The sequence below is a fragment of the Bufo bufo genome, chromosome 3, assembly GCF_905171765.1.
Source record: "Bufo bufo chromosome 3, aBufBuf1.1, whole genome shotgun sequence".
Lineage (NCBI taxonomy): Eukaryota > Metazoa > Chordata > Amphibia > Anura > Bufonidae > Bufo > Bufo bufo.
Genome location: NC_053391.1, coordinates 461,956,643 through 461,973,183, shown reverse-complemented (window position 1 = coordinate 461,973,183; position 16,541 = coordinate 461,956,643). Strand labels below are relative to the sequence as shown.

Below are 16,541 nucleotides of genomic sequence, written 5' to 3'. Positions count from 1 at the left end.
GTGTGTTCATTGCCCTAGCATGTGAAAGCAGGGAATCTTTTACTGCTGAGTTAAATGTGAGCATGGCATCCTGGGAATGCTCCAGCGTCTCCACCCGGTCGCCTATATGGCGGAGGTCTGATTTTATGGACGCCAGGTCCGCAGCAAGTGGAGCAAGCGCCCTTTGCAAAGCACCCTCTAGATATTCTCTAGTGAGGTCAGACCTTTCTTCGCTGTTTGGTGAGGTGTTATCACCCAAGTATTCAGCTCCCCGCAATACCTTAGACGCCTGAGTAGGAGCGGGATCTCCTGAGGCCGCGCCATGGTGTTTCGGCGCCATCTTGGGGGACCGCGCCGGCGGCTGTGAGGTCGGTTTACTTAGATATTTCTCCATGTCGGAGGTCGGGTTTGGGTCTCCTCTGTGCCCTGTTGCGCTCTGCATTAAATCCTTTGACTGGATCTTCATTCCGGTGTCAGGAAAGTGCTATTATAGAGGCTAGGTGGATTCTGGTGGCGAGAGCTCTGCTAACAAGCAGCCGCCATCTAGCTCGGTCAGGCCACGCCCCCCAAAGCCAAAGTTCTTGCCGCTTTGTGGTAAGGAATCAATTTTCTTGAAATGGCAGTAAAAAAAAAATACATACTCATCTCATTCATTTGAGTCCATGTTGATTGAAGAAAACGCGCCAATTCTCATGTGCGTTGACGTATGATGTCATCACGCTGGGCGGGCGCGGTGACGTCAACAGTGTTTGACGCATTTTCTTCAATCAAGATGTCCGCGACGGCCTCTCCGCGATCAAATGAATGAGGTGAGTGTATATATTTTTTTATTTTAACCCCTGATAGGCTGAATGTTACTCTCAAATGTCGTGATCAGCATTGAACCCGGCATCTAAAGGGGTTAAATGACAAGTGGCACAGTGATCGTCGCTTCCCGTCATTTTGCCCACTCCATACAATTGAATGCAATTCGTTACTAAGTCATTCAAATCGAATAGAATTTCTTGAAGAAACATGGCGAAGCAGCCAAATCGAATTCTTGAAAACTTTGCTTATTGATGACCTATCCTCAGGATATATCAACAAAATCAGATCAGTAGGGTTCTGACTCCCGGAACCCCTACCGATCAGCTGTTTGAGAGAAGGCTGCTCTTATACGAACACTGCCCTCTCTTCACTCTTTACCTGCTCGACATCGCAGCAGTGAGCAAGCGTAATTACAAGCCGCCCCATTAACTTCCGTGGGACAGCTCGGTAATATACACTTGTATAGGAACAAGCCGTCCCATAGAAGTGAATGGGACGGCTTGTAATTACACCTGCTCAGCGCTGCAATGTTGAGAGTGGCAGTCTCTTCTCTCTTCATTGAGCAGGACCTGCGATATGTGTGGGAGCGATCAGTGACGTCATCGCGCACATCTTAGGTCCTTTGGCAGGTCACGTTCAGTGAAGAGAGAAGAGACTGCAGCGCGAGCAAGTGGATAAGGTAAGTATTTTATTTTTCTAAAATCAACAAAAAAAAAACTGCGGTGGGCCATTATGGGGGCATTATTTAAACCATGGGGGAAATTATTTAAGATGGGGGCCTACATTGGGGGCATTATTAAAGCTGGGGACAGTAAAAAAAAGAAAATCCTACACTATGGGCGACATTATTTTAGCTGGGGGCAACAAAAAAAAAAACTGCGGTGGGCCATTATGGGGGCATTATTTAAACCATGGGGGAAATTATTTAAGATGGGGGCCTACATTGGGGGCATTATTAAAGCTGGGGACAGTAAAAAAAAGAAAATCCTACACTATGGGCGACATTATTTTAGCTGGGGGCAACAAAAAAAAAAATTCCTACACTATGGAGAACATTATTTTAGCTGGGAACTGACCATCATGTGGGTGTTCTCAGAACGGTGGGTTTACAAATAACTGCCAATCAAATTCATCCATTTTTCATGTCAGTTTTTAACTGACATAAAAACTAATGCAAAACGGACATTAAAAACAGACACACGGCCAGAAAATTGATGCACACACTGATGCAAAATGGCCATGAAAAACTGACAGTGTGTCCGTTTTTAACAGATGTTTTTTTTTTCACTGTCGTGTGCATGTAGCCTAAGGCAGCGCTCACACGGAGTGTGGCCTTCTCTTCAAACAGCTGATTGACAGGGGTGGCGGGTGTTGGACCCCCAACTATCTGATATAGATGACCTATACTGAGGATAGATAAGTCATCAATTAAAGTCCTGGAAAACCCCTTTAAGGTAAAGAAGCAAACAAAAAATGGTCAATGTGGAGAAAATTCAACCGATTCTGCTTGTCTTCTATTTACTTCATTGTCCTTTGCACTACTTGCTAGGCTGTTTTTAGTGCATCTTTATAAAGGCAGAACTGTGATCTGTAACTACAATTAGGGAATCTGTCAGCTCCGAAACACCCCCCAAACCAGAGTAAGCAGTGTATAGTGTAAGTGACACTATAGTCCGATTATATAATTTTTGTCTTCATACTCACTTGCAAGTTCATGTAACTTTTTATCTACACATAATTAATTGAGGATGATTTACGTAAATCATTGAAATAATTGATCCAACAAATCATGAACAATGATTGGTATTGCAATTAAGATGAACTGATAATGAATTAGAATTTTTATTTTTATTTATTTACTTCTTTTACATATTCTTTTATAAATCATGTTTCAATTATCATCCTCAATTCATTATGTGTAGATAAAAAGTTACATGAACTTGCATGTTTTAGTTATAATTATGAAGTAGGAAGAAGACCATATATTTATATATACTTACCTTTTTCAAGCCCTTAATTTCAATGATATAGGTTGTCAACTGTCAGTTGGGATCATTTTGACTCTTGCCAATATTTCCATTTTTATTGCTTCTTTAATTAATTTGATTTATTTTATTTTATGTATTGTGGGGATACCAAATAAAAACGTTGATTCCCAGTACAGTTCCGGAAGAAAGAGTGCATGTTAATACAATATTTATAATTTTTCTCTGGAGTGGCTGTAGGGTAACAGAGCACCTAAAATCCAGAAATCACGGTGGGTGAGCCACTAAACATAAAAACATACCTTAGCTCACACTCCCCCATACATATGGTGTAACTACATATAATCCTATGATCATATCTCACAACTGTGGAAGGGCATTTCCTTAGGTCATAACATAAGGGCGCAGGCTTTGCACATTTTGCTCTTTTCATGCATAACTGTACCTGTGGGATTTCAATCATGAAGTTTTGAAGTTAGTCGATGTGGAAATATGTGACCCTGTCTTTCTCCTTTCAGACTTGGCTATACATTTTTGAGACTGAAGGACAATTACATGGAGATCTGTAATAGAGAAAATGACATTGAAAGGTATGGTACTTGAGTCAGCAGATACACTGGTCACCATGATGTGAAATTGCAAGTGAATTATTACCTTCAGTCACCTAAGAAATAAAAAATCTAATGAAAATAAATATACAATGGCTGGAGCTGGACATCTAATTTTACAGTTCCGTAGCTCTTTAGCAGTGACTTGAATGGACTTTATAGCTTATGTTGAACAGTATCCATGAATAATACAGCGAGTGTCAGACTCATTCAGAAATAGAAACCATGAATCTAGGTTAAGCTTCTGAGGCATTTACTAGGGAGACATTAATATGAAAGCTCATTGACCTGTGCTAGCCAGACTTCTGTTGCAGAGGGGAATACATATATACTTTATAATAGAAGGCACTTAAAAGTTTTATCAGGGTATTAAATTGAAGAGTGATCTGAAATGGAGACTTCTAGTCTATATTCAACATGGACATAAATAGTGTTTGTGCCAGAAAAGCTTCTAGAGTCAAGTGTATCCATAGTCCCCATGCATCTGACAGAGGGTCATTTGGCCTCCACTGCCAAGTATACACTTTGTCATCCCTTTTTTCTGTATGGAATAGTGTAAGGGGGCCAATGGGATATGCAGGGTTGGACTGGGCCCCAAAGGTCCAAGAGAAAAAGAAATTTGACCTGGCTTTGGAGATAATCTCTTGCCACTAGGGTATATTTGAGTGGCTTCAGCAAGTATTAGACTTAATTGATAATATGAGGGTTAGGCCCCGAGAATAATTTCCTCTGGTACGCCCAAGGAACCACACTGGGGATATGGCACTCATCGAGTGGCTTCCTGGTTGAGTGCACCCTTATTCATATTGATCATGTAGAAATTGTAGATCATTACAGTTTCATGTCCGTGGTATAGATGAGGCTGCTTATCTCTCTCCACCATATGGCTCATCCAGTATGGTCAGTGAGACATTGCCCTGCTCCTAGAAGTTCCAGTGTATAGTATTTGGGTCCCTGGTAATTTTTTGTAGTGCAGGGGCACATTATAAAAGAAAGTTCCAGCGTATACATATTTCTCAGGGCAGTACTGTACTATGCATTGCTTGGAGATGTGTACAGTTTTACATGAAAAATTTTTTCTATAGTGATCTCATTATTAATGTTTTGCCACTTTCTTTTGGATTCACAGGTTTGAATTACTCCAAGTTTTGACATTTGATTCTGTAAGAAGGTGTATGAGTGTCATAGTGAAATCAGCTTCAGGTATAGATATAATGGTCATTGTCACTTCATATGGTAGAACGATATTGTTCTTGTTATAATGCAGAGGCTTACACTGAAGACTGCCGTCCCCTAAGGCTGAATGGTGTGTTCAATGACATCATTGTAGACTTTAAATTAGAATGTATTAGTCATTTCTTCCTACAGCAATGTAAAGACTATTGAAATATAAGTCTCCCTGTCTGTGTAAAATGGTAATTGTGGTTAAGCCTAAATCTAATTCTTTAAAGGGCCACACATCTGTAATGTGAGTGTGAAATGTCTATTTGTCTTGAGTGCAATGCAGATTAAGTGATTAAGTTTGAATTTAATGAAGACATTCAAAGCTCTTTATAGTTAGTTTTTTTTATTATTACAATGAACAAATGGTAGCAGAAAGGGGCTCATGTGCTATATGTGCACTCAGAGGCATAGCTAGAGTTTCAGCATGGGGGGGGCAAAAGCACATTTGCAATTTAGTCACTCCCCCATGTATATGTACACTCAACAATCCCGTGAGCATAGATCATTGCTGTGCGCCATTTTCTTTTTGTACCCGCATGGTGCAGAAGGTAAATACAACTGGTAGCAGCAGGCTGTCTGCGACAATATGGCATCGAGCCCCCCCCCGGGGCAATATGGCAGCAGGACCACTATGTTATTTAACAATGTGTTAACATCCACCTTATGGTTTCCTTCAGCAGATTATATATGTAATTACGCCTAACTGGCATATGCCCCATATGCCTCCTTAATACATAATAATGCCCCCTGAATAAGTAATAATGTCCCTCTTCCCCCTGAATAAATGGCTTCTGTGCCCCATGGATAATTGATAATGCCCTGTGATCCCTGAATAAATAATAATGCCCATGTGCCACCTGAATAAATAATAATGACCCTTGTGCCCCCTGAATAAATTGATGAATATTATTGCCCCTGTGCTCCCTGAGTAAATAATAATGCCCTGTGATCCCTGAATGAATAATAATACCCCTGTGGTCCCTGAGTAAACAATAATGGCCCTTGTGCCCCCTGAATAAATAATAATGGTCCTGTGCCCCCTGAGTAAATAATAATGACCTTTGTGCCCCCTGAACGAATAATAATGACCTTTGTGCCCCCTGACTGAATAATAATGACCTTTGTTCCCCCAGAATGAATAATAATGCCCTGGGGACCTTTAATACAGACCCACCAGCATGGCCGGACCCACAGTGGTAATCATACTTACCTGATCCCTGCCACTGGGTTCCAGCACCATTGCTGTGCCGCCAGCTCTGCAGTGGTCACATGACTCACGGCAAACTGGATGTTGATGCAGGGAGACCTGGAACTGCAGAGCTGGCGGGGCAGCAGTGGAGCCAGAAGCCAGCAGCGGGGATCAGGTGAGTATGATTACCACCGCTGGTTTGGCTATGCTTGCTGGGGGGCTTCTGTGGAAAAAGTCCCCAGGGGGTGAACAACCGCTTGACAGCATACAAATGTGTCTACCCTTAGGCCCCTGGCAGACGAGCGTGTCCGGATAAGGTCCGGATGCGTTGCTGCAAACCCGCGCGAGTAGGTACGCGATTGCATTCCGTTGTTCAGTTTTTATCGCGCGGATGCAATGTGTTTTGCACGCACGCGCGTGATAAAAAACTGAATGTGGTACCCAGACCCGAACTTCTTCACAGAAGTTCAGGTTTGGATTCAAGGTTGTGTAGATTGTATTATTTTCCCTTATAACATGGTTATAAGGGAAAATAATAGCATTCTGAATACAGAACACATAGTACAATAGGACTGGAGGGGTTAAAAAAAATAAAATAAAAATTTAACTCACCTTAATCCACTTGTTCGCGCAGCTGGCATCTCTTCTGTCTTATTCTTTGAGGAATAGAACCTTTGATGACGTCACTGCGCTCATCACATAGTCCGTCACATGATCCATCACGATGGTAAAATATCATGTGATGGACCATGTGATGAACGCAGTGGCGTCGTCAAAGATCCTATTCCTCAAAGAAGAAGACAGAAGAGATGCCGTCTGCGCATTCAAGTGGATTAAGGTGAGTTAAATTATTTTTTATTTTTTTAAGCCCTATGCATTCTGTATTAAGAATGCTATTATTTTCCCTTATAAACATGTTATAACGGAAAATAATAAAATCGACACAACACCTAACCCGAACTTCTGTGAAGAAGTCCGGGTTCGGGTCTGGGTACCAGACATGCCGATTTTTCTCACACGCGTGCAAAACGCATTACAATGTTTTGCACCCGCGCGGAAAAAACGCAAACATGGAACGCAATCTCAGTGAAAACTGACTTGTTTTAGTGCCAAAATCGCACCATTTTCCCTGAACGCATCCGGCCCCAATCCGCAACGCCCGTGTGAAAGAAGCCTTACATTTGCTTTAATTTGGTTAAGGACTTTAATTTCTCATTAAACAAATTCAATACAATACAATATAGCAGCAGACATTTTGTGTCACAACCCCCAGGTGGCTGACATAGACACATATAGCAGGGACATCTTGTGACAGAGTATCATGTGTTTTTTTTTCAAAGCTGGTCACCTCACATCACTTATCTAGAGATATGTTGAGCCAAGAGCAAAGGAGAGGATCTGTATGTGCACCCATATACACATAATTTTGAAAAAATGTGTTTTAATATTTTAAATAGATTTGAGTATTGTACATTTGAATGAAATTGAATGAGCAAATCTGTGATGCATTTTAGGGCTCATGCACACAGCCGTGTGCTGCATATTGCGGTCCGCAATGCATGGGCATCAGCTGTGGGTCCTCCGCATGCGGATCGCAGACCCATTCACTTGAATGGGGTCCGCTATCCGCATTCGATGGTCCGCACCACAAAAAAGTAGTGCATGCACTACTTTTTTGCAGTGCAGAGGGATGAACAGAAAACCCACGGAAGCACTACGGAGTGCACTGCACTGCATCTTCCAGATTGTGGACCCTTTCAAGTGAATGGGGCGCACCCGTGATCCGGGGTGCACACAGGGGGCACACGGCCGGTGCCTGTGTATTGCGGACCCGCTTTATGCGGGCCACAATACAGCCACGGCTGGGCAACGGCCATGTGCATGAGCTCTTATTCAGTAATGTACACAACGCACCCATTTCCGTGTACAAACAGTATGAGGGGTAGAGCTGTCAATCACTGTGTGTGGCCGGTGTAATCAGGACTCTCCCTGTCTTTCCTGGAGTCCTGTCAGGATTGATTCTGCTTTTTACCCAGAAGTCCTGCTCCAAATAATATAAACCTGTATATCTCAGAGCTCAGTTTCTATCCCTCGATCATAGTCTGTTCTCAGATAGAGGAGTGTAAATGAGTTGGCAGGTTCCCTTTCTATGTGTTATACATAATACTTTATATTTCTTGCTATTTCTTGTGGTTTTTCACTATTACTTTATTGCTTATGCTTAGTTTTTTTCTGGATCTGATAAGGATCTGATATTTGCTTTGCCGTCATTCCTTTGCATAAAGCACGGGTGTGTCAATGCACTCATATAGTGAAAAGCTTCGAGTTCTGACCTTGAGGCAAAGAAGGGTTGGTGACATGTGAAAGCAGAATGTATTTCTTGCGTACATTTTGTCAGCGTTACTCATTCACTGTGCCCGAGTAGGGGCAGATTACTCATTTTCCTTTTCCATTTACAGGTGACATATTCTTATTTTGTAAAGGGGCAGATTCTTCTATATTTCCCAGAGTCAGGGAAGGCAAGGTCGATCAAATTCGAGCCAGAGTTGAACGCAATGCTGTGGTAATGCCTGTGTAATTCTTGTCTTCTATTATTGCATGTCATTAATGTTTATAAATCCACTGAATAGCATAGGGTCACATTAGATATTGTTCTATGTAATTCATTTATCAGTGATAGGAAGGATGATGAAATGGTGCTACGTACAGAATATTAGACCAGTAAATGGTTATCTGCTTTGAGCAATCTCTTTTTACTAGAAGGCTCCCTGTGATAATAAACTGGGCGTCCCGCTGCTGTGATCCCCAGCAATCCACGGCACTCTGTGGGTAAGCATGGCAGCAAATGGTCAGTTCCCCTGCAGGACAACCACAGGGGGGGGGGGGGGGGGGGAGTTATATAGATCCATTGAAGTGAAATAGGCTATGTAATGCACGGCCATGCTGGGCCTTCAAGAGAAACCCAGTTTATTGCCATTTACTGCTCTGGCTGATTGATAACCATGACAGACATGAAGACTCTCCACATTCTCCATGTATAGAATCTGGAGAACTCATAGCTCCCCGACCACATAAAATGGTTAATTTGGCCTTTTGCCAAATGCAGTCATTGCAACCAATCAGTACCAAATTCAGGATCACAAAATAACATGGAAGAGTTATGTTTGTTTGGAAAGGGGCTTTTACAGGACCGTTATTGAACACCCCTCCCCACCAATATTTATTTTCTGTATAGTTGATGTTGCCGTACACTAATTTTGTAGTTTACTTCTTAAATATCTACTCCAAATGTACAGTACATTATCCGAGCTGACCACTTTCTGGTCCCAGGTTGACACACAGGAAATGGCTTGCCGTGGCCTGCCTACTCAGGCAATCACTGGTTGGGGTGAGACAGTCTAAGGGTCCATTCACACATCCGTGTGTGTTTTGCGGATCCATGGATCCGCAAAACACGGACAGTGGCAATGTGCGTTCCGCATTTTGCGGACCGCACATTGCCGGCACTAAGAGAATATGCCTATTCTTGTCCGCTATTGCGGACAAGAATAGGACATGTTCTATTTTTTTCAGGATCGGAATTACGGACCCGGAAGCGAGGGTCCGCAAAATGCGGAATGGAATTGCGGATGTGTGAATGGAGCCTAAGGCTGAGTTCACATCAGCGTTCAGCCTGTCCGTTCTCCTGCTCCGTTGTAGAAGCAGGAGAACGGAAAGGACAGATTCGGCACATAACTGACCCAAATGGAACCTACGGACCCATAGACTATAATGGGGTCCGTTAGGTTTCCGCTCAGAGGAAGACAAAAGTCCTGCTTGCACAACTTTTGTCTCCACTTCAAAAATCTTCCTCTGAGCAGAAACCTTACAGACCCCATTATAGTCTACGGCGTCCATAGTTATGTGCCGAATCCGTCCTTTCTGTTCTTCTGCTCCTATAATGAAGCAGGAGAACGGAAAGGCTGAATGCTGATGTGAACTCAGCCTTAGGCTACTTTCACACTTGCGTTGTTAATTCAGGTATTGAAGTCCAGCACAGCATCTCAATACCGGAATTAACCAGATCCCTTTTGATTATGCACGTCAGGATGCATCCGTTCTGTTAGGATGCAATTTTGTGAAATCAAAATAAAAACGGATCCGTCACAAAATACATTGAAAGTCAATGGGTGATGGATCCAGTATTTAGGCTCCTAAAAAAACGGATCCGTCACCATTGACTTACATTGTTTTCAGTAACAGATACGTTTTTTTCATTTTTATGACTGGACACAAAACCGCAGATTGCAGTGGTTTTGCATCCGGTCACAAAACTGAATGCTGCCGGAACGGAAGGCATCCTGATGCATCCTGAACGGGCCGCTTTACATTCAGAATGCATTAGGACTAAATGGAAATGGTTTTTTTCCAGTATTGAGATCCCCTGCCGGATCTCAATACCGGAAAACTACAACGCAGGTGTTTTGTGTATTAAACCGGGAACAAAAATTGGACCATAGCGAGGACTTGGAGCAGCACTGGAATGATAGATCGGTGAGGAGTAGTTATTTTTATTTAAAAAAAATTTAACTCGTTTTATTGAACAAGTAAAGTATAAGTAACAGACATTGAAGTTGTCAGATAAGTAGCAAGCGCAAAATGTTACCATTATACATTAATACCCAGTACATAGCGTTAAAGTGAGGAAATAAATATGCTATTCAGTCCGATTTCTGTCATGAATTATTGAACCAGAGTACAGTGATATTCAGTAGTGTATATATACCACAGGTTTACAGAACAAAGGCAAAGGATCAGGATTCTGACCCGGAATACATTAAGGGTTATTATCCATATTTCTCTATGGACTAGATGGCAACTGTGCCCGTGTGAAAGGCATTGAGTGTTGTGTAAGGGGAGAAGAGCACCAAGCTCCCCATACTTTTTCATACTTAGGTTCACATTTCCTGTGTTTATAAACCATATTCTCGAACTATTGCTTTTCTTGCCATAAATAATGTCTCCCGAAGGAAGATTTTGGTGTCGTTATTTTTATTTTTAACCCATTCCATCTCCAAAAACAATATTCTCCCAGAAACCCCTTTAAAGTCTTTAAAGCATGCACATGAATTTGTGTTGCTAAAGTTTGCTGCACTCTACATATCATTTATTCTATGTACTTATTTTATTATTTCACTATAATTGTACATTACATTTTTATTCCTTGTTTTAAAATTGAATTTTTTGTGTGTTTGAAACCGAAAACAGAAATACTATAGACTAGGAAAGAGATACAGATAAAACCAGGGCATGAGAACTTGATCTGAGCACAACATGACGTGAAGAGATTGTAAAGCAGTTCTAGTTGGGATGTGCCCGGCGGTTTCATATCTACTACATGTAACACGACCCTATTATATTATGTTCAGAGTCACATCGGAGGCTATTAGCAATGCCCATATCGCTCTTGCTGCTTGTAAAGGCATTAGATATCATTATATTGGTAAAATATTGTGTGATGTAAAATATTTAATCTAACAATATTATGATATTTAGTATAACAAAATGTTACATAAACTTGGCAGCTTTAGAGTCCATGCTTCATTTTCCAATGTGGATTGCAACATAAAAGCTGATTTCTTGCTGTGGGCAACATGGCCTCTTTTTTCCGCAGACAGTTTTAATACTTGAGGCCATGGCGTTTCAGTAATGAAGCACCGAGAAGGAAGATTGTTCACAGAGGATTCCAGGTTATGTTTGTTTTAACCATTGTCTAGCGCTGGGGTCGGACTGTAGGAAGTCATGTGTACCATGTCATGCCATTGTTACTGTTATATGCTTACCAAAGCATCCCTGAGTATGGTTTTCTGAGCGATGGACCAATGTTTTTCTTGTCCTTTTCATCTCTACAGGAAGGCCTGAGGACTTTGTGCGTTGCATATAAAAGGTTTTCACAAGAAGAGTATGAAGCTGCTGAAAAATTGCTCAACAGTGCGCATCTAGCCCTGCAAAACAGAGAGAAGAAGCTAGCAGAGGCCTACGAACAAATAGAGCAGAACCTCATCTTACTGGGTGCCACCGCAGTAGAAGACAGGTTCACTGACACATTATTAGTATTCTGTACAAATACCATATTGTAGTGTGGGATTTTTTTGGGTTAAAGAAGCTGTCCAGCTTTAAAACAATTTTCACAAGACCTCCCCTCCCTGTTGGACCCTGGAGAGAAGAATACTTACCTGCTCCCCACCACTACTTCAGTTTGCTGTGCTCCAGTTCCCTAATTTTCAACTTCCGGAGTGGACAGTGGTCACATGTCGCTTGGCGGACATGTTACCCCTGCGGCCAATCATTAGCCGCATCTGCACATATGACCCCTGTCCACTCCAGAAGTTGATAGTCAGGGAACCAAGGGAGCTCACACCCAGTGGTGGGGAGCAGGTAAGTATGCTTCTCTGCACAAGTTTGGTGGGGAGGGAGGGCTGGCAATTTTTTTTTAAAGCTGGACAACCCCTTTAAGGTGGCCATACACTGTAGAGAGCTGTCAGCTGTTCATTCGTCCAGCTGCTATACCTCACAACTACCTATAGACATGCTCTGCTTGACTCGTGTGCATGTGTTTTCAGTAGTGAGAGGTATATAAGCCACTGCCAGATTCCTTTGGGCATCAGCTTATTCCCATGGGCAGTGTAGGACTGAGGTACCTAGGGCCCACAAGTAAAATTAACTCTGGGGGCCCGCTGTAAACCTACATGCAAATTTTACTTGCCACACAGTAGCAGCAACAGCAAGACATTACAAGATGATTGATTATGGGGCCCCTGCAGAACTTTGAGAAGGCAGATCCCTGGGAATAGAGGATTCAGGCTTGACTCTGTACCTAGAAGTCATCTCAGCCACTCAATGCATCTATAATAATAAACTGGGTAGTTTGTTAAATAATCCACCCAGTTTTTTATATGAATATAGGCTGGTTGAGGTGCTGTATGCTGCCTTTCTATATGTAGTGCAGTCCGTCTGCTGTGCCATGTGCCACTTCTATAGGGGGTGCTTACTAGGGGCCCACCTTACTCTGGGACCCACCGGTGGATTCACCTGTTCCCCTGTGGGCCAGTCCATGGGAACAAAGTGCCCGATCCTTCTTTCCTCTGAAGCATTAAAGGAGAGTTAAGCGGCCTCCGTACACATAAAATGGTCGTCTGGTCTGGTTTTGTATTGTACGAAAATCCACATAAATAAATTATCCTCTTCTCCTGAACATAACTACAGGGTGGGCCATTTATATGGATACACCTTAATAAAATGGGAATGGTTGGTGATATTAACTTCCTGTTTGTGGCACATTAGTATATATGAGGGGGGAAAGTTTTCAAGATGGGTGGTGACCATGGCGGCCATTTTGAAGTCGGCCATTTTGAATCCAACTTTTGTTTTTTCAATAGGAAGAGGGTCATGTGACACATCAAACTTATTGGGAATTTCACAAGAAAAACAATGTGTTCAATGTGCTGCCCATTGTGTTGTTTCATCCAGCTGCAAGTTTCCCCCCTCACATATACTAATGTGCCACAAACAGAAAGTTAATATCACCAACCATTCCCATTTTATTAAGGTGTATCCATATAAATGGCCCACCCTGTATAATGATAGTAGTTTCTGCTGGCACAAAGGGCCTTATTTCTTAGTTGTTTATTAGTTGTTATGGGGAACTAAGACAGTTTACCTTTTAGACAGTTTTAATATATGAGGCCAGGGGCGTAGCTAAAGGCTCATGGGCCCTGGTGCAAGAGTTCAGCTTGGGCCCCCCTCCCCTCAAACCTTCGTGCTGCAGGAGGCAAAAATTGAAACTGCACCCCGTCGTCCATACCAAATTCTTAACCTAACCCCTTCTGTCCAGCCAGAGGTGTAACTTGCATACACCTTCTATAATAACAGTGTCTTCTTATGTGGCACAAGGGTCTTTGGGCCCCTCAGGCTCCTGGGCCCAGAAGCGACTGCTACCTCTGCACCCCCTATAGCTACGCCCCTGTATGAGGCCCAAAGTGTTCCACTCAGGACCAGCTTTAGTTTTGTATCCAGATGTATTGAATAGCATAGTCAACCTACTCTTATTATGACATTTGGCAGCCATTAGCAGCGATTAGGATATTGCTGTATTGTGGCCAAATTGGCTTCCTCAGACACCAGGGCCTGGGTGCCACCTCCGCACCTCTATAGGAACATGTAGAATTCAATGTCTAGAAATGAATAAATAATTACAGCCGTGTGCGTCGTCTAGCATTGTGGGCTAGAAACGGGTTGTAAAGATTGTTCTCTTCACAGACTCCAGGAAAAAGCAGCTGATACCATTGAAGCGTTACAGAAAGCTGGCATTAAAGTATGGGTACTGACAGGGGACAAAATGGAGACGGCTGCTGCCACCTGTTATGCCTGCAAACTGTTCAGAAGAAATACTCAGCTGCTGGAGCTGACAACTAAGAAAATAGAGGAGCAGAGTTTACATGATGTGCTCTTCGAGTTAAGTAAGACTGTCCTGAGGCACAGCGAAAGCCTAACCAGAGACAATTTCTCAGGGTATGTAAAGCAAGAAGACAATACATGTCTAAATGTTTTATTTATTGAGCACTTAGGGGGAGACTTATTTTTTATAGAACTGGCTTAGTTGCCCATAGCAACCAGTCAGATTCCACCTTTCATTTTTCACAGCTTCTTTGGAAAATGAAACGTGGAATCTGATTGGTTGCTTTGGACAACTAAACCAGATTAATCTCCCCCTTAGAATCTATGTTGTAACTGTTATAAGGCACATATCAATGCTTTCAGTCATATTAGTGTCCTACACATTGGACGGGGCTGGAGCTACTTTGAATCAGCTGATTGATGGGGGTGTGGGGTGTCGGAGCCCCACAGATCAGGTGTTGATGGCTTATCCTGTGAATAGCCCATCAATATTAAGGAGAGAACAAACCCTGTTTAAGACAATACACTGGAATACATATATCCTTTCATATGTACCGCTGGATAACAACTGTGGAGGTCATTTATCAAACTGGTGTAAAGTAGAACTGGCTTAGTTGCCCATAGCAACCAATCAGATTCCACCTTTCATTTTGGACAGCTCCTTTGGAAAATGAAAGGAGGAATCTGATGGGTTGTTATGAGCAATTAAGCCAGTTCTACTTTACACCAGTTTACATTTTTCCTTTACCTGTTAAGGGTCCATTCACACATCCGCAAAATAATTCCGCATCCGTTCCGCAATTTTGCGGAACAGGTACGGACATATTCATTTTCAATGAGGCCGCTAAAGATGCGGACAGCACATAGTGTGCTGTCTGCATCCGCACTTCCGTTCCGCAGCCACGCAAAAAAATAGAACATGTCCTATTCTTGTCCATAGCCACAGACAAGAAAAGGCATTTCTATTATAGTGCCGGCCATGTGCAGTCCGCAAAATGTGGAACGCACATGGCCGGTGTCCGTATTTTGTGGATCCGCAATTTGCAGACCGCAAAACAGTTGCGGACGTGTGGGTGGACTCTAATAAAGCTTTTTTTGAATGGAATTGGAGCTGCAATATCAGATCCTAGACATGGACACAAATGGTGCTGTTATAAGCAGATCCCCCTTTTCTAATCTCAGGCAGCTACTTCAAAGGAGTTGTCCTAAAATCTTGGACAAGCTGAAAAAATGGCTTAAGATAAAACATGTTATACTGACCCGTTTCTCCAGTGACGGTGCTGGTCCGGTCCTCCTGCTGCTGTTTCTTTAGAAACAGCAGTGGTGATGTGCCTGGATACTGAGGACAGTGATTGGCTGCAGCGTGACATGCCATATCTTGGCACATCACTGACACAGTGTTAGCTACGGATGGAAAGATTTACCTCTGAATTTCCTTCAAGGTATTTACCTGTAGTGTTGAATGTAATGCAGGTGGGGAGGGGCCCGTCACTGATCTCCTTCTTCCGTTCCAAGGTGAAAATACTGCATCATACAGCCACCACTAGGGGGAGCTCAGTGATAAAACATTATTACAGCTTCCATTGCACTGTATAATCTCCTATGCACTGAACTCCCCCTGGTGGTAGCTGCAGGCAGAGAGCTTTGTAATTTATGAAGAGAAGATGGAGAATTTATCAATGTATTTATGCCAGTTGTCCGCTGTAAATACATTGAGAAATTTGCTGTTCAGTATGGTGGCCACATTTTTGACACCTGTTCCACTTTTTCTGACACAAGTCCGAGGGCTACTTTTGTATTAGAATTTTTTATATATATATATTTTCTTTTGTTTAATAAAAAAAAAAAAAATATCAACAATATGGGGCATTGTGCTTTACATTCCTTATTGCCTGGGGGTGTTTGGTGCAATATGTGCTGGGAAATTGGTGGCACAGGGGGCACCATACTAAGTTTTACTATAAGGCCCTATGAGATCTGTGTAAGCCCCTGGTGATATGAATTGTAATTGGGCACTCATTTCTCATGAGAATGTGTTAATAAATCAATCTCCTTATAATACTACTATGTGCTGTTGCAGTTTTTATATCTCTTAATGGTTGACTCAGTTCACACTTCCATTTTGGCCAAGTTTTCATCACTCTTTGATGGCCAGAATAGCACTGTGGGCTGCTTCAAACATAAAGAAATAAAAACCAGATGGAAACTGGGCAATAATATCCAAGTCCATGAGATCTGCAAGGACCCATTATGGTTCTGTTTATTCCAGTTTGAATGCCACTTTCAATAGCTTCAGCTTAAAGGGAATCTGTC

At 42.4% G+C, this 16,541-nt stretch overlaps 1 protein-coding gene across 3 annotated transcripts in view; it reads left to right on the top strand.

The window, feature by feature from the left end:
• ATP11A (ATPase phospholipid transporting 11A) overlaps window positions 1–16,541 on the top strand; it is a 223,149-nt gene that overhangs the window by 160,614 nt on the left and 45,994 nt on the right. For all 3 annotated transcript variants that reach the window (XM_040425204.1, XM_040425205.1, XM_040425206.1), the window contains exons 15-19: window positions 3,290–3,361; window positions 4,509–4,582; window positions 8,252–8,355; window positions 11,684–11,865; window positions 14,091–14,342. In XM_040425204.1, coding sequence (XP_040281138.1) covers window positions 3,290–3,361; window positions 4,509–4,582; window positions 8,252–8,355; window positions 11,684–11,865; window positions 14,091–14,342 — 684 coding nt within the window. The remainder of the gene's footprint in view (window positions 1–3,289; window positions 3,362–4,508; window positions 4,583–8,251; window positions 8,356–11,683; window positions 11,866–14,090; window positions 14,343–16,541) is intronic.